Source organism: Petaurus breviceps, unplaced genomic scaffold (genome assembly GCF_028583685.1).
Source record: "Petaurus breviceps papuanus isolate PSGF00001 unplaced genomic scaffold, PetGlider_PUasm1.0 90702, whole genome shotgun sequence".
In the NCBI taxonomy this organism is placed as follows: Eukaryota; Metazoa; Chordata; class Mammalia; order Diprotodontia; family Petauridae; genus Petaurus; species Petaurus breviceps.
In genome coordinates, this window is record NW_027187317.1 from 7,246,858 (window position 1) to 7,273,212 (window position 26,355).

General features: G+C 36.0%; 1 protein-coding gene across 1 annotated transcript in view; it reads left to right on the forward strand.

The window, feature by feature from the left end:
* USH2A (usherin) overlaps window positions 1-26,355 on the forward strand; it is a 1,033,591-nt gene that overhangs the window by 381,896 nt on the left and 625,340 nt on the right. Inside the window, exons 27-30 of the mRNA XM_069066041.1 lie at window positions 567-840; window positions 5,352-5,555; window positions 5,677-5,757; window positions 10,539-10,733. Coding sequence (XP_068922142.1) covers window positions 567-840; window positions 5,352-5,555; window positions 5,677-5,757; window positions 10,539-10,733 — 754 coding nt within the window. The remainder of the gene's footprint in view (window positions 1-566; window positions 841-5,351; window positions 5,556-5,676; window positions 5,758-10,538; window positions 10,734-26,355) is intronic.

Sequence of the window (26,355 nt, forward strand, 5' to 3'; positions counted from 1 at the left end):
GAAATAATAAAACTGAAATATAGAATCAAAATATATCTTATCAATTTTAAATTGAGTTTGCTATAACCAGTAAAAATAAGCTTAATCAAGCTTGACATTTCATTTTCTTATTGTCTTGTCATATTCTTTCCCAAAATTAAATTGATACATGAAGTACTATTTTCTCATTTTCCAAAATCTCCAATAGAAATAGAGTCATAGTTCAAACTGTCCTTTCTTTCCCCTCCAGTCGCTTATGTTAGACTTTAATCTTCTAACTGTTGCAAAAAACCTGAGTAAAATAGAAATACTTTGTTTTAGTCTACATCGTACTATATCACATTGTCTAATCATTTGTGGATGTGAATTCATTTGACTTATTGTTACATTTTGATGTCAATTATAAGCTGGCAAGGCACTTTATTATATGCCATTGTAGTCATCCATAGGATAAATGTGAGCATTTTTATGGAGTGCTTTGAGTGGAATTTCTTGCTCTTCTAGAGAAATTGACCTTTTGCTCCCTTCTGTGCTGTCATCCTGCAGTCTTTTTATACACCTATTTTCTTTTTTAATTTGAAATACAGACAGAGTTGAAGAGTGGAATTCTGAGCTTCCTGTTAAAAACCTGTATTACTTTTACACAAGTGGATCTATGGTTAGGACTGTCCTATTGTGATGGAAAGTGGAATAAAGTAACCGTGAAAAAGGCAGGCTCAGTAATATCAGCAAGTGTGAATGAACTGATGAAGCATGTGTCAGAATCCAGTGCCCAGCCACTGATGGTGAATTCCCCAGTCTATGTCGGAGGAATGCCACAAGAGTTGCGAGACACCTATGAAGAGCTAAGTTTAGAACAAGGTAAAAACCCATCACGGCAGATTCAAGAATGGATCAGGTTTGAGTGTGGTCTTTCCATAAGATCAGTCTTCCTGCTAGATTTGTGGTAGGTAGGTGTCCCATCATGGCTTTAGGCTGAAAACACATTCAGCATTCAAAGAAACCTAAATTTGGGGGATTTTAAAGAATTTTCTTAAAGGTATGTTCCTGCTATCCCCAAATACTACTTGTTTACATGTACTATGAGCACTTAATGCCTTTAATACTTATGTGTAGCATCCATTATTTTTATTTTGCACATTTTCTTGTGTATATTCTCCCTCATGTTTTACATATATATATTCTCTTTGAGCATTTATTTAATTTATATTTTTATAACTAGAAATAAATTCTTTCCCATGAAACAGTTATAAATTCATCAGTTTGTCCTGTTTACATTTCTCTTTTCAAGACTAATATTTATCTGTTATCATCAAGCCCTTTTGGTTTGATCAAAAAATACAAGCAAATGAAGTTGTTAGCTGACTCTTGAATTTTTGAAATTCAAATGTACTTGAAAAATGCAAATATATTGTCAATTATGAAATCGAAAGCATGAATAAAAAAAACTTCACTTTTAAAAGTTGCTGTAAAAATAGAAGCCTGGGCCCACTTAATGAATGTGCTTATTCTGCTTTGTTCCAGATATTAGTTTGTGTTTATTATTTAGCTATGAAATGTATTAGAAGTACTGGACACAGAGCAAAATATAGTTCCACAGAGAAGATCCTCTAAGTAAAATATTAAGATCTCGTTGTTATGAATGATGAAAATTGCATTAAGAAGTCTTTGTCTGTTTAGGGGTTGCATAAAAATTGACATGTTTGGCAATATGTGAAAAGATCTAACTAGACTTTTTAAAGGAGTATCAGTAAAGAGTTAATGAGTAAGTGGGACATAGTGCAATTATGACACTTGAGAACAAAGTTAGTTTAAAATATTGCATTCTTCTACACGGTTCTCCAAGTTATAAAGTTCCTGACATTAGAACAAAGTGTAAAAACCTATTGTTATATGAAAAGCATCTATTAATCTAGAAATGTGGAGACATGGAAATTATTATGGAAGGAGCTTGCTCTGTGTTCTACAAATAAGAGGGAGAAGGGGGGGAGAGAGAGAGAGAGAAAAAGAGAGAGAGAGAGAGAGAGAGAGAGAGAGAGAGAGAGAGAGAGAGAGGGAAGGAGGAAAGGAAGGAGGGAGAGGGAGTTTGTATAAGCTCCATTAAAACACTGCTCTTGAGGACAAAGATAAAATTTACATGTCCATCTTTTTTGGTAATATTTAAAGAGATGCTGAACAGGATTATATATATACATCGATGTCTTTCTATTATCTAATATAGTGTAGCTATATAAATACTATATTTGGTATAGAAATATTATTAGTTATATACTACTATATAATACACTGACATAGCATAGATATATGAATATTATGTTTATCAACTTTTTATCTACCATTTCTCTGTCCCTGTTTCTCTCTCTCTCCACTTATTTACAAGCGCTCCTAATTAACAACAGCAATAAATTCATTACAATATTGTAATATTTGAAATTTCTTTTTTAGTGTCCCCCCCCCTTAGCCTTGTCTGTCTTAACAGAATAAAGTAGATGAATATTCTGTGATTTTATTAGTATTGCTGCCTTCTAAGGATAGGATTGGGGATAGAGATTGCACTTGGGACTTCATTAATATAAAAGGCTAGGATAAGGAAATTCCCTCTTCCGATACAGGTCAGTACATCCATTGCCACTTACAGTCTTACGGAGGCAGCTTCCCAGAGCACTGAGAGGTGGTGCGTTTTCTCCAGTCACATAGCCAGTATACGTCAGAGGTGGAACTTGAACTCAGCTCTTGGCCTTGAAGCCACCTAATTCTTTAGTTACTATATCAAGCAGCTACCTTGCTGCCTTCCTTCTTAGTCAATTAACATGTTCTTTTGTTTGAAATCATATTGTAGTATTTATAACCATCTTATACAGGTTGTCTCTTTGTGAGTCACAACAAAGATATGATGAGGAAGGGACTTTGCTCAGGTCACTGTAACAAAATTTTACTTTAAGTTATTGGAGCAGTTTCAGAGTTGGAAGCGCCATCTTTCACCCCATAATCATTGCCACCACATAATCATCACACCCTGTTTTTTCAGCCCCAAAATTGGTTTATAACCTTTCATTGCATAATCATTGTGCAGTGTAATTCTGTTTGTCACGCTGCTTAAAAGGTAAACAGAGCAGCAATGTATTCACCAGTGGCATATGGATACGCATTTATCTCTCATGCATTGCAAGCCGTGAGCCTGGATTTCTCAGTGCACGCACATTGTCAGCATTAAATTTTAATGTATATTCACGAGTATCCTGTACATCCTAATCTTGCACCAAAGACAATTTAGTAATAAATGATTTTTAAGTTATACCAGCACAATTTTTTAAAGTTTCACATAATGGTCACACCCCACTTTTTTGCAAGAAAATTCGGCATAAAATTTGCAATGATTATGCGGTGAAATATGGTAACTTCTAATTTCATCCTCAGTAATGTGCTATCCTGGGCAGTCACAGAATGGACTCTTATGCTATCATGTACCTAATAGTGTATGTATGTGTGTGTATGCACATGTGTGTGTGCACATATATGTTCAGAGTTCTGTTTTTTTCCATTCTGAGAATTGTTACGAAGTAAAATGTGAGTCAACACTAACCAAATAGTGTCATTAATAACTGCTAGAATGAAATTCTATGCCTACAAGTTCACTCGTGGATTTTTTTTTATTTCTATGTTATTTGCAGCGCTAATATGTTTGACTCTTCTACTATTTTTGTTTTTGCTGATACAGAAATTGTGGCAGAGTGAAATAATTCCCTCAGCTGTTATTAGCAAATCTGTGCTGGAATAAGGAATTCAAATTATTTGTTTCTAAATTTCTGATTTAATTATTACCCATTGAGCAACCCTGCCTTTCAGTTGAGTCCTTATTTTTTGGTTTATATTTTTCAGATTAGCATATCAGTATTGATCAGTCTGGCCTAAAGAAATGAGAGTTAAATAGTAGGAGACACAAGGAAAGAGGGCACATAAACTTAGCGTGTTAGAAGACCTCCATAATAATGGGATGACATAAATGCTGAATAAAACAATCTGGTTTCTTTCACAATTAACTTTTATTTTAATGTTAAACATATTATTTACTGTTGCTACTTTCAGCAGATGCAGTTTACTTGAGAAGCTGCTAATCATCTGTTTTTATTGTTTCAGCTTCAGAGTGTTTTGTTAAAAGAGGAGTTGTACGTCAGATGCCCCAAACCTGGTTTTGTTTACCCTCCTTAGTTACAATTCAGTATTTCTTCCCAAGCAGAATAATGTCAAACCTCATTGAGCTGATGTCTGTTTACTCAAAATAGCATGTAATTCAAAGCAACTGCTATTCCCTGGCTGACTAGATGCCCTATGGTTCTTTAACAAAAATATTGAATAATCTAAACCCATCTCACCCAAATTCTGTGTTAAAGCTTACCAACACTTCCCTATGTTTATTTAGAAATATATTCTGTAAAATATGCCTTCTTGTAAAAGAATTCCTGATAAAGCTGGATCCTGGTCTTTAGTACATGACTCTGAATGAAAGATTCCCATTCAATTTAAGAGGCCATTTTGTATGTCCAAGAATATGAGATCAAACATGTGCATATGCCTCATTGAAAAGAATAGGATACAGTGGCTTTTTCTCAGTATAATTGTTGATGAGGATAAGGTCTGTGCCTCCAAAACACTTATTAAGCAATTTTTACACTGATTAATTATGAGATATTAATTGTGGACCTTTCTTCCTTCCGTGCATAGAGTGCTCAAAGCGTCGTTTTTTTTTTTAAGAAAGAATCTTTTAAGAATAATTGAATTAGATAAATTATTCTTATTGGGCATTTAACAAATATAATGTCTGAAGCAAAGGATTTGATTTGTTGCCTCTTTTCCAGTAAGTCAATATTTAGTTGAAGAAAACCAGGGGTAAGGTACTAGTAAGTTATTTTCTGCTCCCCCAAATTACGTTTGGTTATATTTGATTCCACAAGGAATTAAAGTGTGTGTGTGTGTATGTGTGTGTGTGTGTGTGTGTGTGTGTGTGTGTGTGTGTGTGTGTGTGTGTGTACAGAGAATGTTGCTGTGTGTCTGGAGAACAGTTACTCCACAGACATTTATTGAGTACAGGCTTTGTGCCTGCTATTTGTGAGAGAAGAAAAAGGTAAAGCATCATAGAGTGAAGATGTATAGTAATCACTGTCTCTTCCTTCAGTGCCACCGAATTGTAACCCTTTTAGCCTGATAAAATCAGGAGGTGGAGGGAAAGGATTTCTCCAACACATCTTAAAAGTTAATATTTACATCTTAGAGTTCTTCTTGTCATAGAAAATATAGTGCTGTGGACAACAAAAATGATTGTTAATTAATGATTCGAGCTCTTTATGTGATACTAATCCCTTACTATTTGCTAGGTTTCGGTGGTTGCATGAAGGATGTTAAATTTACACGAGGTGCTGTCGTTAACTTGGCATCTGTGTCCAGCGGTGCTGTCAGAGTCAATCTGGATGGATGCCTATCAACTGCCAGGGCTGTTAACTGCAGGGGAAATGACTCCATCCTGGTTTACCAGGGGAAAGAGCTGAGTGTTTATGAGAGTGGTCTACAACCATTTACAGGTAACATGTTGGTTCCTTAAATTAAATGCTACATGTCTCCTGCCCACCTCCTCTACCCCTCCACCCCCAGTCAAGTCTATACAAATAGCTTCTTATCTGGTACTTATTATCTCCATTTAAGAATATCTATACAGAGTGGTGGCCTCAAATGAAGGAGGATCAGCAGGCAGTGTTTGGAGTCGGGGGCGCACAAAAGGCACAGGTAAATACAATTTTCCAATGTGTCTTCCTCTATTTCCTTGAGTGTTTATTTTATAAATTTAGATACAAGTTTGCTCATGTTGAGATTGTATAGAATGGTAAAGGCCAAAGTAAGCCCTTTAAATAGGGATAGGGACTAGACTTGTGATTTACTTGGGTAAGAGAACTCCCAAATGAGGAAATTCCCTCTACTGAAGCAAGTTGACACCCTTCTATGCAACTTAAAGATTTAGTGTTGCCTAGAAATACAAAGCACACCCAGTTTTTATCACTGAAAGATGTGTGTGTGTGTGAGTGTGTGTGTGTGTGTGCATGAGAGAGAGAATAATTCTTAGTCTTCACACAGTAACTAGTTACAGGAACATCCCACCTGATGCCATTACTTGGCTTCTCCAAAACATGCATTTAAGTGGAAAAAAAAGATAAGGTTGTAGGAGGAAGTTAGCTGCCTTAGAAGATTGGGTCAAATGGAAGATGTGTTCTTTGCAGATTAAAATTCACCCTATAAAAACCTGAATGAGGCATAGAGATCAGAGGCTATCATCTTTATAATAGTAATCTGATCAGAAAAAGTGCCTATTATGTACAAGGTACCAACCTAGGCAATGATTTTTTTTTCAAAATTTTAAACAAAATTTTACAAAGGTAAAAGGGTAAATTGTTCCAACTCTCATGGAACTTCCATTTTACTAAGGGGATACCAGTTCATCCCATTCACCTCTCCCCACCCCCAAATCCTTCTCATGGTCCAGGAATCAGGATTTCTCTCCATTCTGGCCAGCTGAACTTTTCTTACCATTGCCACATCCTCTTTTCCCTGTCTGTGGAAGTGTATGTGTGTGCGTGGGGAGAGTGGAAGACTCAGTAGGTGTTATGTTGGTTCTGTCTTGCCTTAGCAGATCCTTATGATATCCTCTTTAGCCCCTCCATTTCTGATCACCTCTGCAGTTAACATTTACTATTTGAATTATGTTACTGAAAAAATAAATCCAGGAAAATAGGACCTACCCAATAACATTTTTTGTAATTGGCTGGCTATGCTACTTTCTTAAATTGGCTAGGGTAGGAAAGCAAAATATGTTGGCACAACTTTATGAAAGTTATATTTGCATATAGGATGAAAGGTGTAGAAGTCTTAACAATTAGCTACTGACCTCATTTTTTTTTTTGATGAGGAAACTGATACCCATATGGTAATGTTGCTTTTCTTCTCTTGACTTACAATAGGAAGGGAAGGATAGACTTAGAATTTGTTACATATCCTTTCCATTAAAATATATGAAACATTGATAAAGCATCTGCTATGAACAGAGAACTGAGTATAGAACATATAGAATTTTCTAGGGACTGGAAAGTGCAAGGTTAAGATAACATATAGTATCTACAATTAAGGAATTTGGAATCTAACAGTGATGGTAAGACACAAAATGCAAATAGATAAGATAAACAATGTTATAGGAAAAGTGTTTTGGAGAATTATGAAGTGCTTAAGGAGAGGGGACAGTTGTGAGGAAGTTTTACAGTTGACCATTATCGTGTGATCTGTGCAAGTAGTTACTTAATAAACACTTGCTTTGTTGTATTTTGTTATCTACCTGTGTGAAACAGATGAATCCCTGGAAAGGCTCCCTTCTATGTAGGAAATTTAAATTGGCTGCATAGATTCCCGGTGCCAGAACCATCTCAATGAGTCAAAGGTCTTTCCAGTATTCTATGAAGAGTCCATGGAATAGACAACAAATGAACAAAACCCCTATTCTTCTTGGTTTGTGTCAGGACCTCCCCCCCCCTTTTCTTGTGGCAGTATTGTAGTCAAAATATCAGCCATGGAATTCTTGTAATGAGTATCTAAGCATAAGATGGGGGGGGCATATAACAGACTAGCTTCCCCTGGCATAGGAAGCAGCTAGGTGGTGTAGTAGATAGAGTATTAAACCTGGAGTCAGGAAAACCTGAGTTCAAGTCTAGTCTCAGACATTTAATGCCTATGTGACCTTAGGCAAGTCATTTAACCTCTCTCTGTTGCCTTAGTTTTTTTTTTAATTGCAAAATGGGAATAATAATAGTAACCTTACAGGGTTGTTGTCAGTACCCAATGAAAAAATGTTTATAAATTGCTTAGCTCAGTGCCTGGCACATAATAGAGTCTATATAAATGCTAACTATCAATAAATTAACTATTATTATTACCATTATCATCATAGGTAGGATACAAAGGTAGGAAAGGGTGACTGTAATGACCAGAATGTCTGTTTAAATAACATAGATATTTTCAAACATTCTTTCAAGGTTGGTCATGAAAGAGCTCTTTGAAATAATTTGAGCATAGTAGGGACCTGACATTTTGAGTGAAGAGATTTACTAGGAAAATGGGCACATATTAAAATGCTGTCTTCTTATGTGCTTTGCAGAAAATCTGTTTTAAACTCAATAATAAACACATAGTCTTTATTGAGAAAAATGAGTACTTCCATCAAATGTTTGAATGGAAACTTTTTTTTGACCTCCCAAAGTAGTTTGTGGATCTTTTGTCCCTAGAGAGCTTTCTGAAAAGAATAGTCAAAGATTTTTACTGAAGCTTAGAAATTATGTAATGTGACTCTCTAATTTTGTAGATGAGGAAACTGAGGACCAGAGAGCAGGGAAACAATTTGCTTCAGATCACACAAAGAATAATAGGAAAAGCCATCATTTGACCCGGGCTCTGTAGACACAAAATCTGACCCTCTTTCCTTATGCCCTTGTGATGCCTTTTCCTGACCATTTGTTGTTCCCTTCAGTCATATACCACTTTTTGTGACCCCATTTGGGGTTTTCTTGGCAAAGATCCTGGAGTAGTTTGCCATTTACTTCTCCAGCTCCTTTTCCAGATGAGGGAACTGAGGTAAACAGGATGAAGTGACTTACCCAGGGTCACACAGCTAGTTAAGTGTCTAAGGCCAGATTTGAATTCAGGAAAATGAGTCTTCCTGACTCTAGGTCCAGCACTCTAGCCACTGTACCACCTAGCTGCCACTCTATACCATACTGTCATATTTAGAGCTGACAAAGACCTTTATGATTAATGGCCTCTAAGGTCCCTTCCAATTCCAACCTATTAACCTTTGAAATCATCTGGTCAAATCCCCTAATTTTTCAAACAAGAAAGACTGTGGAGAATTAGTGACTTTTCCAAGACAGTTGTCCATCCTAGGTAGGTGAGATAGTCCCCTGCTTTTATATCAGAAGAAGCATCTCACTTCTTGAACTCTCCTTAGCTCCTAGAATTCCATGTTAACTCTGATTCATTGTGTTCAAATCATACTCACATGTGCTCTGCCCATATATTCAAACCTTTCTTCATTATTAGCAGGCAAATCAAAAAACCTGCTTAGAACACAATTCAGCAAATTACCTTCAAAGCACATTGTTTATATCGCTTCATTTCTACCATTTTGAGAACTATCCTGAAAGTGAGCAAATAGAACTCTGGGTTTATAGTAATGATCTGACCACATATGTTTATGCCATAAATTTATATTTACAATCTGACCACAACACTGAGCAGCTACATGTTCCCAAGGGTTGAAGAATAATTGCACTATTTAATTATTTTTGAGTCAGTTTTGCTATGTCCCTTATGAGAAGACCATCTGCTAGACAGTACCTTACCTTGCCCCGTGCTGCATTTCAGAACTAATAAAATCAATATTACTACAGTGTTGTCTGTAACTTGCAAGTTGATTGTGTAGCTCATGACTATTTTTTATAAGCACCTATAATGTTTAAAATCTCTACTGCTGATAATTACTCCCCTATCCCCATTTCTCTCACTTATATACACTGTATCCCTGAAATTGTTATTTCATTCATCTAAACAGTAGAATCAGAAAAAGAAGATATTTGATGTGGGAAAACAGGAGAGATCATCCATCTACAGGGCCCAGGAGTCCACATACATTTATAGAAAGCCCATCATCCATCATTCTGCCATGGAGTTCCTTGGGCCTTTTCTCGGTGCCCCTAGTGCAGTCTTCTGTGATGAAGTTGTTGCTGGCCAGATCTTGACTTGTTAAAGCAATATCTAATGAATAAAGGATATAGATTTTTTTTTTAAATTAGGGAACTATGTGTCCATGTAAGTGTGGCATTTGATTTCTTTCAAACGCCCCAGTTTCTTCTTACTTAAAAAAAATTGAAAGTGATTTGAAACAAAGTTCTCTGAGTAGACTTTTCACAAGCTCATCTCCTTTCAAACCAAAAAATGTAATTCTGAATATGTCCCATATATCTCATCTCCTTGAGATTTGCTTTTTTAGTTAATTTGGGGAGAAATCGAATTGAAAAAATGAAATCAGACATTTGAACATGATCACATTTGTGATATTTTGTGCCCAAGATATAAAAGTGTCAAACTACTCTGTATAATAACAGTCTAATTATCTTGCTTCAAAGCATTACATCGTTATATTGCTTGAGCTTGTTAGCTGCCTACCATCCACCTCCTTCTTTATGAGTGATGTTTAAACATGTTGGTTACATTCAATGTTTTTGGAAAGCTTCGACTAGACAAGGAAGAATGTTATGTAGATGGAGTTTTGATGGTTTTGAAATATAGCTTGAACTGAATGGCTCAAGATGTGCAGTCATATTAAATCAATGCTGAAAAGTTACAACTCTAATAAATTGTATTTATGCTAATGGTTGAGTCTGATTTACTGCCATCATTAAAAGTTGAAGAATAGGGGCACTAGTCTTCTCAGAACTGCCATTTTCTCTATTTTCTATTTTATCCTTCTACAGCTCCACAAAGTGTGCCAACTCCCTCAAGAGCTCACAGCATAAATGGTTACAGCATTGAAGTGACCTGGGATAAACCTGTTGGGGTCAGAGGTATAATTGAGAAGTACATTGTGAAGGCATATGATAAGAATGGTCCTCATCTGCCCCATGTAGCTGCTGCCAGTGCTGAATTTGTCAACACCAGTGCCCGCACAGGTAAATTGAATTGCCTAATGGAGTAGATTAAAGAAAAGAGGATTTTGACTTTTGTTTGTTTTTGAATAAAAATTTTTAGTAAGCTGGAAAATGTTTTCTTAAGTACTTTCAAAGATGCTTCTTTATCTGTACAAATAAATACCTATTACCTGATATGGGGAATGTCAAGGTCCATGCAGGATTACTGTTTCAGAATAACTATGGGGAGAGAGAATATTCTGTGCTTGCTTCCATGCAATGATAGGGTTTTCTCCATATCCTAGGATTCAGGTATGATACCTTATAGGGCAGCAAGAATGGGTATACATTCCTGTTACTCTGTAACTCCACTCTGGAAAGTGTGCCTACATAGCTGCCTCAGAGCGAAGCCTATCCCACCTTCTCATTACCTTTTAGATCTCCAGCTGAGTGTAGTAAATATTTTACATTAGAAAATCTCTGGTTTCACCCTGTCGTTTCAGACTTAGATCAGGAATCTGAGTGGCAGCAAATTATCTGGCCATAGGTATGGTATGGCATGCAGAAAGGGTGGCATTTTGACACCCACATATACTATACACAGAATAGTAATATTATAAATAACTCCCATTTATGTAGGATTTTTAAAAAATCATATAATTTTGTAATACACCTGACTCAACTGTTTCAAAATAAGAAAAGCGTCCATGTCCTAAATGAATGGTCACTGCAGAGATGGCCCATTGTACTTTTGGATAACTAATTGTCAGAAATTTTCTCTTGTATTAAGACTAATTTAAGACTTTTACCTATTATCCTGAGTGCTAGTCCATCAACTACTTGAAGAGAACTCTCAGTTATCTGGTCCGTTTTATGTTTCTTTTTTTTTCAGATTAAACTACCCAGTTCCATAGCTGATTCTCATAGGACATCCTCTCATGGCCTGACACTAGATTATATTCTATTTTCCTTTCAACAGGTCTGTGAAGCAGGTCATAAAATATAATTATCACCATTATATAGATTGAGAAACTGAGGCTCAATGAATTTCTGTGATTTGCCAAATATTACAGGGCTAGTAGTCTATGTGGAAAATAAGATTTGAACCCTTTTCTTCTACCTCCAAGTCCAGCATTCTTTCCACTTTATTGGGCTGCCTCACAGCACCCTAACATTTCAAAGCACTCTTAAAATAAATGTAAAAAAAGTCATGTATTAGTACAGAAATATTAAAACATATGAAGTGGAATGATGTAAGTGATTTTATGTAAAATACAGTCACTAGCTTTAAGAAATTTTAGTCTTACTGAAAATAATCATATATTCTACATGGATGATTTTAAGAAGTATCACATATTTTGCCTTCATATTTTTAAACAAAAAAATTAAAATCAGGACAAATAGTTTTTAAAGAATTTTTGAGTACTTTAATATAAATGTATATATTGTAAAATATTATATAAATATGTTAAACAAATACCAAGTAAAATACAGTATAAATATATTTTACTTTATAAAATAACATATTTTGCATAAAATCAAGATAAACATTTTTAAAATATTTAAGTTGAAAAATGGTTTAATACACTATGAACTAAATGATTTTAAGAAATTGGTCAAGTGACCCAGAATAACTATTAAGTAATTTAAATGATGAATTTAGCAAAAGAAGAGATTTTAGTTTCTAATTCAGATAGATTACAATATATGCTGTTTAATAATATAAATGCTGCAACACTTAAACCCAATGCATCTGATATGTTCTTTCCTATTCCCATTGGGGGAAATAGTCTGGACTAAGTCACAAGGACGTATCTTGAGTGATCCCATGGATTTTCTATTCCTGTTATATCACTATCCTTTCAGGCACTTCGATTTACAACCTCAGAGTCACCCTGGACTTCTTGCTGCCCCTTCCTCACCATGTCCAATCAGTTGACACAGTGTCATTGATCACACTTCACAGTGTTTCACATCTGCCCCAGCTCCTTATGCATATAGCCACCACCCTGGTTCAGGCCCTTATCACTGCTCACCTGGACTACTGCAGATAACTTCCTAATTGGTCTCCCTGTCTTCAGGCTTTCCCATCTCCATTCCATCTTCCTTACAGCTGCCAAATTGACATTCTTAATGTACAGGTCTGATCATGTTACTCAAAAAGTGTCAGTAACTCTGTCTTATTTCTAGGATAAATACAAAGAAAGTCTTCTGTTTAGCATTTAAATAATCAGGACCTAATCTCTTTCCCTACAATTTAACATTATTTTTCTTCATACACTATTCCAGTCAAAATGACTGACCTGATGTTACCTGATCATGACACCCCAGGTGTTGTCTCTTTGCCCTTGCGTAAGGTGTACCCCATGCCTGAAATAGCCTCTCTCCTCACATTTCCATCTTGGAATCCCTTTCTCTTTGCTCAGCTCAGTTCAAGTTCCATTACCTACATGAAGCCTTTCTGATCCCCCAGTTGTTAGCTCTCTTGGCCTAAAATCATGTATTAACTTTGTACATATTTCATATTATTTTTTCTTATATGAAAGCTCCTGAGGTAGTAATATTATTTTGAGAGTGGGGCTATTTCACTTTTTGTCTTTAAATTGCTGACATTTAGTATAGTGTTTTGCTCATAATAGCTATTTAGTAAATGCTTATTGAATTGAGTGCAGTATGACATAGAGGGAAGGGTGCTGGACTTGGAATCAGGAAGATTTGGGTTCAAAATCCAGCCTCAAATACTTATTGTCTGTGAACAAATCACTTCACCTCTTAATAGTTAAGTTTTTTTTCCATCTGTAAAATGAGGGAACTTTATTCAATGAATTCTCAGGTCCCTTCTTTCTCTGAATCTATGATCCTATAAATTTAATTCCAAATCTCATTCTATCTTCATCTATTAATACCCAAAGCTAGGTACGGAAAACCTGCTTGTAGCTCAATTTTGTTCTTTATACCACAAAGGAAGTGGGACTGTAAAAAAGTTTAGAATGAGAGGGATCTAAGTGTTTTTAATTTTACTCCTTGCTTTTTGTTCCATCTTGGCTCTACTGTTTAAGAGTTGTGTGTCTCTGGGCATTTGTCTTCTGAGCCTCTATTTCCTTATCCATCTAATGGGTATGCTAATTCTTGGATTACCTGCTGATGAAAATGCATTGTACACCTTAAAGTTTGCTATTATTTTGTTGCTGTCTAAGCTGTCATACTTGTACCCAACATCAGAGTGTTGAATGTGCTTATGGAGGAGGTATAAATGCTATGAAAGACAGAAAACTTGGGAGAAACAACTGGATTAGACCGCATTTAAATAGAAGACAAATGGAATGGTGAGGGAATTCTTTTGAGAGTATTGAATGATTGATTCACTGGGTGTCTGAAGGATGAGAAGATAGCATATGTGTTGAAAAAATGTTGAGCCATATTAATACTTTATAAAAGGTGAACTAGAGAAAAACAATTATTTTTATGTCAATTTTCCATCTTTATAAACATTTTAATAAGAATTATCTATAATGCATTGACAGAATCTTCCATGAGTGCATTAGTAGGGAGCAATCAAGTTGTTATAACTGACGTTTCATGGTAGATCTCACTTTTGCCATCATTCAATTGACTAAATGATGTAGAAAATAGAGAATCTCCCCTGTGTCTACTCCTTTTTGACTATTTGAAAAACAAATACATTTTTGAGTCAGTTGAGCAAATGACACCTGCCAGATGTCTCCTATGCATACATCAAAATTATATAAGATCCCTTAGAAGATATAACTGAGAACATTTTGTCCAATGTTCTTTTTTTAATATCAGTAAAGGCATAAAACATGGAGACACGTTCATCAAAGTTAGTTGCAACTATTAGGGAGGAGATGCATTTCAGAGTCCAAGTTTAAGTGTGCTTCTCTAAGGTTCTACTGATGCTCCTGTTTGAAGATGACATTGTGATAATTATATCAAAGAACTCAAACATGGCACAAACCCTGGGTAAGATCAATAACCCTCAAAAAAAACTGTTCTAATCATTCACACAGGAAAAACTAAATGGATGAAGAATATGGATTGATCAGATTGTAGCATGCAATTGGATGGGTTACAGAGAGAGTTCATCTATGTGTATGTATACTTTCAAAAGATACTGTAAATAAACAATAGGTCCAGAATTAAATTAAAGGAAAGGGAATTAGATCATCTGTGGTAAATTGCATGCCACTTTAAAGACCCTACAAATCTTGAAACAAAAGTCCATATGTTAATGCTGCTATCTCTCAATATTGTTTTATGACTGTAAGTCATGGAATTCTAGACTCTGAAGAAATAAAATTGAATATCACTCTTATAGCAATGGAGAAGCATATGGTACCAGTAAGACTTGCATATTGAGGAAATATAAAACTGTGAAGAAAAACACAATAAAGGGTATCATCAAATAAGTTTATGATAAAGAAATACCTTGTTCATGTGATGAAAGAGGGATAACTATTATATGGCTTGTGTCTTCCACTAGTATCATTATAATGTCACAAGAAAGTAGAGAAGGCATTTGTAATGTTGAGTGGAGTCTCTATGGTAAACTTATGGGGATAATTGACAGGCAATACCCAGGACAAGCTGGTATGGACTGGTAATGATCTCTATCACTGGAAGGAATAGATTTCACAGATCCATTTGACTATTTGAGTTGACCAGAGTTATTGCTAATTCCTTATTCTAGGTCAACTGCCAGGACCACATTTGATCACTAGACACAGGAATTTCAAATATCTTTCCTCACTAGAGTGTGAAAAAACATTTTTAGTCCTTAGTTCAACTAATAGAAATGTGTTTTTTTTTAATTATTTTTTTACTTAAACATTAAGGATTATTACTTTCCTTCATCCCAACAGACACACACACATACATGCAAATATACACACATTCTCAGAAGGAAAGAATTTTCATAGGAGAAATTTCTTGCTAAAATTCAAAGATTGCCAAAATAACCAAGATAACCAAAGATTGCCCTTGATATTATTTTTTCATTATTTTAAACTTCCCTGTGAAACATAGACCCCCAAATCCTTTCTTTAGACCTTTAGTGTGCCCCCTTCTATGGCTCTCTTTCAGCTTCATTTTATCTTTCATTCCTTACCACCACCCCCATCCCCAGGGATTCCCTCTCCATGAAAGAAGGACCAAAAAAAATGGATACCTAAGGTTGGAGAAAGAAAGCATGCTACTTCTTTAGTATCCAATAGAATATTAATTCATTAGAATATTAGAGTAAAACTTAGGTATCACTTAGATCTTTATTTCACAGAGCTTTTCTTTCCCTCTGGAGAAGTCCCAATGGTGAATCAAAATGTCAGGGACACTGAACTCTACATAGAATTATAAGTTTCAAATTTTTCTCTAGCACCTGAAATTCCTTGCTATTCATAATTTTCTTTATTCCACAATCCTCTCTTGGTACTCTTATATTCTTTTTTTTCTCATTGTGGTGCTTTCATGTTCTTTTTTCTTAACCCAACTCACTCCTACACAAAAATTTGCTCTCAGTTTCTTAATTCTTGTTAAGAATAATTGATAGCAGTTAACATGTTACCCTTTCAAGTAAGATTTTCATTTTAGTGTGAAAATCTTGAGATGAATTTTCAGGAATGATCTAGCTAGTGGTAAAGGATTTCCTTTTATGGGAGAGTGTGGTTCTAGGATTCTTGAACTTGGCATTATTGAGTCTACTTATTCTCTAAATGTGTTTTGCAGAGCCATGCTTTAGAGATTTTCTAACAACTGAGTATAACAGGAACTGGAAGCTGATATAAAGACACAATCTACATACATAAATATGGCATGTAATATAAAGACATGAGGCAATGAGAAATTTAATGAGACCTTTCAAGTCCATGGATTACCAAGGGAACTTCCTAGATCATTATAAATATGAAAACTTATCAACAATGAATCCTACATGATAAAAAATTCTACTAATTTTTAAAATAACACACAAAGATTTTTTTTAAAAAAGAAGATACCAATTAATTAATAATCAACACCTTGAGGCAGCTGGATCTGGAGTCAGGATGACAAGATTTGAAATTTATCCTTAGATACTTACTGTGTGACCCTGAAAAAGTCATTTAACTACCACCTGCATGTTTCCTCATTTTCAAAATGGGGATAATAATGGCCTGTGAAGGTCATTGTAAAGTGAAATGAGATATTGTTTGTAAAGTGCTTTGCAAACTTTAAAATGCTATATGAATGCTAGCTACTGGCATCATCAGTGGCCTTCTTTGACACAAAATCATAAAGATTTTCCATTTCCTAGTGAAGAGACAGAAAACGAAAGGAAAGGATTAAGAAAGACTGTTGGTTCCTCTGGACAGAAAAATAGCCTTTTATATACTTCTACCTGCAGAAAAATGAAGGAGTCACTCTGCTAATTACTACTTTTTTTTTCCCAGAAGACAATAGAACTTTGTCAAAAGGAAGACACTTTTCTCAACCTGAGGAGAAAAAAAATATGTTGGAACAGAGACAAGTAGGTGATGCTTTCTAATTAAAACTAAAGTAAAGAAAGCAAATTCAAGGGGAGGATTCCAGAAAACTTGGATTTGAAATCCCTGCTTATGAATGCTAGTCAAATCAGATCCCATGTTTCTAGTCAAACGTTTTCTTTCTAGGATATACAACTCTCCCTTTTTCTCCAGTGGGCTATTATCCCTTGCCTTATGCCTCCCTGAGTTTTACCAGTAGAATCAACTTTAAATTGAGAGGATTTTGTTCCATTAATGAAGACAAAATCATCTCCTCAATGAAATCCAAATGATTCAATGCTGACCACAGTTTTGATTGCCCTGACTCAATAATGAATGGAAATTCAAGCTTTCAATCTTTAAGCCACTGGAGAACATTCCTATACCGAAAAAGGTAACTGGGGACACAGTATGTTAGCTTCTAACAACCCAGTACCTCTCAGTAGTTTTTGCCTTCTCCATTTCCTATTAAAAACTCACCAATATTGGTTTAAAAAGGACTTACTGTAAAGCTCTATAAGAGAAACATAAAAGGAGAATCAATGAATAAAGAATTTATTAAGCATTTAGTGTGTGCAAGACACTGTGCTAAGCACTAGGGATACAAATAGAAAAGTAAAGTAGTCCATGATCTCCAGGGGCTCACATTCTAATGGTGGGGGACAATATCTAATGGAAGATTTCAGCTACAAGTCAGATGGAAAGGCCCCATGTTCCTTAGGCTGCTATGGCCAAGCAGATGGTAGTGTCTTTTGTTTAATTTCATTTCCATGATAAAATCATATCAGTTTCCGATGGTGAGCCACTTGACTGTGCCAGAGAATTTGGTGACAACTTTTCTATCTGGGACTTCAGTAGCTGTGAATCACAGGAGTAAGTTGCTAAGCTACATCTCCATTAGAGCTGCTACTCAGGGTGATGAACGAGGAAACTGGACTAGAGGCATTGCCATTCCCCATTGCTATGTACTTGGAAATAGGCTCAATGTTATGCGGATCCAAAAGCATTAAAACTGAGCTTGTCCTCAAGGAGCTTATAACCTAGTTGGAGAAAATGTATCTAACAAATATTAAATGATTAACTATTAAGTTCTGAAATAATTGTACGAGAGGGATTTAAGTGCAATAGTAGCTCATCTATAATTTTCCAGATAAGAAAGCTGAAGTAATACATAGCAGAATTGGAATTCTGCCCTAGATGATATGATTCATATCATGTACTCTTTCTGCTCTAATGGCTTGCCCTGATTTACTGTAAGGAAGGGCTGTTTATATGTGAATTGGAGTACCAGGCTCAGTAGTGACTTCTCAGTGGTCCAATATGTATGCACAGAATTAAAGTCATAGCAGATTTCAATCACCATCTAGTCCAAAAAGAATTTCTACACCGCCATTCCTAGCAATTATTAGTCTAGTCAGTGCCTGAAAACTAAGGAAGGGATCCCAGTACCTTTTTAGGCAGCTCTTTTTACTTTTGGACTGCATCCTAAGTATATAATTTACTATTTAGGAATAGATTAAGCAATAAGAAGAAAATGAAGTCATTTTGTCTAATTAGAAATGAGATTCAAAGATTAATGTATATATAAGTATAGTACTTAAGAGTTCTATAAAGTAAGAATAATAAGAAATTCAATTTCTTACAATTTCTAAACCATATTTCATAATGTTGGGAAGTCCAGACACTCAGTCAATAAATATGTATTAAATATCAGGCACTATGCTAAGCACTGGAGAACCATAGAAAGGTAAAAGACAGTCCCTGCTCTCAAGGAGCTCATTGTCTATTAGAGAAGACAGCATGATATGATAAGGGACTATAGGTGCAAACACTTACTCATCAAGTGTTCTAAGCTGGTAGATGATGGCTATGAACACTACTCCTTCTACAACTTCTATATTTCCCAAATGATGTTGCAACAGCACTGGACAAATCATATTTTGGACCCACTAGAGAGATGAGTAAGCAGAAAATAGTTGGAGTTAGCATGTTATGAGAGTGAGAGATAACTGATATATAGCCTTCTTGCTCAGTCACATAATGTTAATAGAAGCCAGGGAAGGCCCTGGCATATCAGGTGATTCTTCAGCCCATCCCATCTCTCACCTCAAGGGAGATTTGTGAAGGAATATGGATAATGGTTACACAGGATGAGTAGGCATAGATTCAGGAAATACATCATGGGATCATATAATCATCAGTGAGTTCACAAATCCATTGGACTATTGTACTAAGTTAATTGGAGGGTACAGTATCATAAGCCCACATAGGAAATTGTGGGGGACTCTGTATTTCATTCATTCATTCATTCATTCATTCACCAAATCAGGTGTTTTGACTTCCCAATCTTTAGTAATGGAGCTCAAAACTATAGATTTGTTGTTTATTTAGGTCATAGCTATAGGTTTAGGAATTAGGTCTAAATGTTATCAAGAATATTTAGTCTAACCCTCTTATTTTATAGTTGATGAAGTTAAGTACCCAAGAGGTGAAGTGTCTTGTCCAAAGACAAAAAGCAAAAGCACAGAGTCATGAAAGGAACTCAAGGGGTCTGATAACAGATCACTTTCACTAATATTGTGATATTGAATCCTTTCTCTCAACACATGATCTCTCATCTAATCTTAGTGATTTTTCCTCACCAGTGTCCTTATTAACTCATTGCTGCAATTCTACTTAGGGTATATTGATGAAAATATTTTATTAACTTTATCCTTCCTTGCTTCATGTTCAGTATTGTCAGATTTCAGATTATCTTCTACCTTTCTACTATCTATCTTATACCTCTTCAAGATTAATATTCTTAAAACATTTCTTTCCTAATAATTTTCTCCTTCTCCAAAACCTTCACTATCTCTACCCAATGTCCCATATTTCTTAGCCTTGTATTCAAAGTCTTATTCAATCTTGTCTTGACAAACTTTATAGCCCTATTTATTAAGATCACTCTCCATTCCAGTCCAACTGGATTGATTTCCCTTTTTTAAAGATGATTTGCATGTTTTCTCTTGCGCATTTTTTCCTAATGTCATTCCCTTTGCCTAGAAGCAGTTTCAGTCAGTTAATGGACATTTATTAAGTACTTGCTATGTGCCAGACATGGTACAAAGAACTAGGGAAACAAGGCATGGCCATTGTTTGACCTCAAGGAGCTGATATTGTAATGGAAGAGATAAGAAACAAATCTGTACATACAGGATACGTAGAGTGTAAATTAAGTTAATTTCAGAGAGAAGACATTAGTAGAGGTGGAGGGTAAGGAGAAAAATACCTTTTACAGCAAAGTCTTGAAGGAACTAGGAGGCAGAGGTGGGATGGGAGAACATTCTAGGTATGAGGGATAGCCAGGGCAAAAGCATGTTGTTCAGAGATGGAATGTCCTAAATTGAGAACTTCTGTAAGGCAACGTAGTTGGAATGTAAAGTAGTGGTCAGGAGTTAAATGTAAGACTGGCATGGTAGGAAAGCTTCAGCTTGTGAAGGGTTTAAAATTCCAAACCTAGCATTTCATATTTGGTCCTAGAGATAATAGTGAGTCACTATAGTTTGCATAATAGGGAATGAGGTCCTGAATAAGAGAAATATGATGAAGGTAAACTTGGCATTCATAGATCATGGAAAGGGACATCTGGACAAGATGATCCCTGAATGGAAATAGGTCAGTTCCTAAATATCTACTATAGCATAATAAAATAAACAAACTTTTAATTTTGTACCAGATCATTCAGAAATCCAATGAGAAACTACTGTGACTTCTTTCACCATAGAACTGCCCCAAGATCCAGCTAGCAGTCTTTTGGTGATCAGATAGATGGGTAAATAAAACACCAACCAGCATAAACAACTTTAAAATCTCCCAAAGAAATTAACAATAACCCTGTAGGGGTGTGGCTAGGTGGCACATTGAATAGAGTACTGGCCCTGGAGTCAAATGGACCTGAATTAAATCCAGCCTCAGAAACTTAACACTTACTAGCCATGTGTACTTGGGCAAGTCACTTAACCCCAATTGCCCTGCCCTCCCCCCTCCAAAAAAAAAAAGAATAATTGTAAACATTGTAAGCAGTGACTCAGAAAAGGGGAATGGGTTTTCCACCTAAATAAAACATACAAATACCTACAAGAAATGGAAATTTAAAAAATGAATAAAAGCTCTTGAAAGAATTTTGAAGAATCAGTTAGAAGAGAAAGTAGTAAATCTTATCCAAGTAACAAATTCCCTGAAAAAAATGGAATAGTCCAAATAGAAACTAACCATTTTATGAGAGATCAAGAAATGTTAGAACAAAATTAAAAGGCTAAAAAAAGAGAAGAAAATGTGAGATATAAAATACCAAAAAAGCTGCTTGGGAAATAGGTCAAAGTAAGATCATTAAAGAACCATTGTGCTCTATGAATACCATGAAGAAATGAAGCCAGACTATTTGATTTTATCAGATCATGAATAAAAACTGCCCAGATCTTGTTGAATCAGAAGGCAAGTAAAAATAGCATTCCTCAATAATTTTCTGAAAAACTAACCAACAAAGCCAACAAGCAAAACAAGAACAACAACTAAAAGAAAACAAGGCCAAAGTAAAAATTCTGGAATGTCATAATCAAAATCCAGAGCCCTGACATAAAAAGAAAAAGATAAATATCCCCAAAGAAGCAATTCAAGTACCTTGAAACTGAGGTTCTTTGCTTCTACAATATGCAAGATAAGATCCTGGGATAAAGTATTCTAAAAGACAAATGTTATAGGATCACAACAAAGAATGAACTTACTCTGCAAACCTGAGAATTATCCTTGGGCAAGGGAGATTGTGGAGGGGTGGGGAAGTACAGCAGGGGATGAACCTTCACTGAAGCAGAAGACTTTCAGGTGTTACAGAGGAAAAGGCCAGTGCTGAAAAGGAACAAATATACAAGTCAAAAGAAACCTAGAAAGACACATTGATTTGATTGTTTGGAAGGGTCTATATGATGATATAGTGTTGACATTCTACTGGGGGAGAAGAGATAAGTGTACCTTTAGAATGTTAATTCATCAAAGGAGATTGAAGGAGTTAAATAATTAAAACAGAGAAGTTGGCAAAGTATTGCTTCTATCCTGAGAATCTGAATAAGGGAAAGAAAAAGGAGAACAGGAAGAATTCTCTAGAGTAGAGAGGGGGAAGAGTAGTATTTATAATTTCTTATAATCTGGGTATATGAGAAGTAAAGTATACAAACATGGAGGAAGGCGTGGTGGGACCTGGTATCAGATGAACTTTATCCTTATTTGGAAGGGACAAAGGTGTCTCAAAAGCATATGTAGGTATGTTTAGTGTAGAAATATAGCAAACTCAACCAGAAGAGTAAGAGGAATGAGGAAAGTGGCTAAAAGATAATGCCTAGGAGCAAACAAGCACAACAAACTTCCTGATCCTCAAGTGGAAGGGGAGAAAACCCCCAAAAGCAAAGAATTAGTATCTAAGAGAATTCTCTTCAAGTGGAGAATACTATAAACATTTGTGAATGCAATGAAAAATTATCACAACACAAGAAATGATGAAAGAGATAATTTCAGAGAATCCTGGTTAGTACAGACTGATGTAGAATGAAGTGCAAAGAAAGAAGTACATTTTACAGGACAATAACATTGCAAAGAAAAGCAAATTTGAAAGACTTAAGGACTCTGATTAGTACAATGATTAACCATCTCTATAGAGGTCATATGATAAAGCATGTTACTTCCTGATGGGGAAGTCATAAATTCAAAGTGGATAAAAAGACATGGCCACTTGTCATTTCAATTGACTATGTTTATTATGAGTTTAAAATTTTTTTCTTTTTAATTGGAAGGATGTGTTAGAGAGTGGAAATGAATTATTGGAAATAATTATGCCAAAAAATAAGAGGGTGATTGAAAATTTTAAAACAATGTTAGAAATGGAGAGAAGGAATTTCAGAAGGAGTCACAAAAATAGGAAAGTTTTGAAAGTGATTGAATATTAGATTTTTTGTAAAAAGTGAGTGGTAAGAACAATGAAGTAGAGATACATGGTTTCATATACAGTTCTCTTTTTGTGCTTTTCTGTGCATATAGAAACAATTATTTTTGGTGTTTAAGTTCAGAAAAAATATTTTTAATTTAACAGGAGGTCACTGATAAACTTTAAAGTGAGGGAGCCATGAGCATATTTACAGGCACCAAGGAAGTAGCTAACTAGATAGAGAGGAATTGAAAATTAGTAAAACAGTAGAGATGGTAGAGCAAGTGGTCCACTGGAGAAGACAAAATTGAAGTTGCACATCGTGGGTTTAGCCTTGGCATCATGACTTTCTTAAGTCAACTTAAGGAGTTTAGTCAAGAAAGGGGGAAGAGAAAGAAGAGAAAGATAGGTCAATAGCTAGCAAGGATGGTCAGACCTAGTGACAGTATTTTAGGGATGGGAGGAGATGTGACTATTTTTGTAGGCATTAGGGACAGAGTCAGTAAATAGAGATTAAAGATTAATGAACAGATAGAAAAGAAACCAGATAACAGGATCATGGTTGTATCTCTAGGAGTTTACCTTGGCAAGGAAAAGGGTCACCTTTTCATGTAAGATGGGCAGAGTAGAATGTGGGGGGAAAACATCTGGGTAATAAGATATGAGGAAGAAAGAAAAGTGAGATCTTGGCAAATGGATCCCTTTTTAAAGTGAAGTATGAATCAAGACTCTCAACTGAGAGGGTGGAGGCCATGGTGTCTTGGAAGGCTCAGCACAGTACCTGGCACATAGTATGTGTTTAATATATATAATTAATATAATTAGCAAGCATTTGCTTGCTAATGTGTCTTTAGGAGAGATAAGAATGAGTAGAATATTTGCTATGCTATGAGATGAAAAATGATTTTTCTTGCTCCATTGAGGATCAGATAGCCTAAATGTATAGAGAGGACTAAGCACAGTTCCATTATTTTCTAAAGTTCTATTCAGCAATAGATGAGTAGGCATGAATGAGGCAGATGGTAGGCACAATTTAGAGGTGGGGTTTAAACAAGACTGGCTTAGTGACAGGAGAAGGGAGTAAAGTTTTCACTTTAAGAGAATAGTGTAGAGTTGAACTGATTCACCAAAAAGTAATAGGTAGGTGGCAAAGTGGACACAGTGCCAGTCTTCTGTAGTTGATATCTGACCTCGAACACTTACTAGCTGTGTGACCCCATGCAAGCCATTTCATACTGTTTGCCTTAGTTTCCTTGCCTATAAAATGAGCCAGAAAAGGAAATGGCAAACTACCCCATCATCTTTGCCAAGAAAACCCCAAATGGAGTAACAGAGAGTTGGACACAACTGAGAATGACTGAAAAAACAGCAAAGTTAGTGAAGGTAAAAGACAATGCAAAGATGATGGCCCAAGAAAAAACAGAGGGAAAGAGAAATTGAATGTCACAGTGAGGACAAAAAACATGGTTAGTAATCATAAAGGATAGGGAAAGATGTAATGAAAAAAGATTATAATCAGATGAAAGAATTTTAGAGTTTATGAATACAGAGGTGAAACACTAGTGGGTGATGGTAAGATAAAAAGTATCACCACTTCTGTGTGTAGTTGCAGTATATTAGAGGAAATGGTCATGGCATCTGTGTAGACTGAAGAGATGAAAAGTTAGGGTATCTGAAGGAACATCAATATGTTAGTTGAAATCCCCTAGAAGGGGTCAGAATTTGGAGTGGAGAGGAAGACTGCGTGTGATCAGTCTTTGAGGAAGCAAACAGGATGTTTTGGGGATCTATAGAAAACTATCACTAGATTCTGGATTGGGTGACCATTTCAATAGCTTGAGTCTCAAAGGAAGACTTAGAGAAGGTGGTAGAGGGAGAGTCTGTAAATGATAAAAGAGACCAAGGAGCATTCCAACTCTAACCAGTGAATATGGAGAGAGAAGTATGAAAAATGCAGCCAATGCTTGAAAGGGTGGCCAAGGTCATTAGATGGGAACTAAGTCCAAGAAGAAGATGGAAGGAATAAGAAAGGAATGGTGTAAGATGAAAGCAAAATTATTAATTATGGAATAGTCATTTTTTGAGGGAAGAATGGAACCAATAGATAGATCTAGAGTGGGATATTAGGGGAATAGGTTGAGAGAGATGGGAAGAGAGGGGAATGTAGGAATGGGTAATAGAGTGTACACATCACTGACAGGTGGATTCTGAATCACTTGGATGGGATAAGAGTATGGAATGATGGTAGCATGTTAACTATTAGGCTATGATTCCAGGCAGTGATTGGAGAAAGTTCTGTTGAGGAGAGTAGATGATGAAACAGTCCACTTTCCTTTAGTGTCCAGTGTAATGGAAGTAATGATGTTATATTCTGAGAGGCCCAGAAGGCCTACTTCATAGGTACAATGAACAAAGGAAGATACAGTCCTAGGAAAGCCTGGTCAAGAGCAGGGAGTAGGAGTCTGGTACCTCAGAAGCTCTGAAGAAGGCTCTGGAGCAAAAACATTGTCCTGAGGCCAGGAGCTGACTCAGTGAACAAAGAGTGAGGCTGGGAGGCATGATACATTTGAAAGAGTAATAGGCAGCATCAGAAGGGACTTAAGTTGAAATTCCAATTGTTATACTTGCCAATTATCTGATTGATTGTAAGCTATAAATTTATGCCTGCTTCTCCTCTACCAACATACTTCCATCAAACCAATCCCCTTTTCCCCTTCATTTGTCTCTTCATTCCCCACTCCACCTCTGCGCTTAGCTCCCTGGCTTCTCCCACTGGTTTCTCCTGCCATTATCTTTTTTTTTTAACTTGTGTTCTTTCCTCGAAAGCTTTCCCTCAGGGAGGAATGAAAACCTTTATCCCTGCCTTCTCTCTTTCCTTTCCTTTTCTCCCTTCCCTCTCATCCTACCTCCCCATCCTTCCCTCCATTCTCTCCTTCCCTTTTCTCACTTCTCTCTCTCCCTTTCTTCTCCTTCTGTTTACTACCTTTTTCCTTCCCCTCCCTTTCTTTCGTCCTCTCCTCTCTCCCTTTTTTATCCTCCCTTGCTCCCCTTCCCTTCCCTCCCTCTCTCCCTCCCTCTCTCTCCCCTTCCTCCCTCCCTCCCTCCCTCCCTTCCTTCCCTCTCTTTACACTCTAGTATACTGCTATACACATCATGTACAGCTTTAAACCATATAGGGTGCCATACTTCTAGTCTG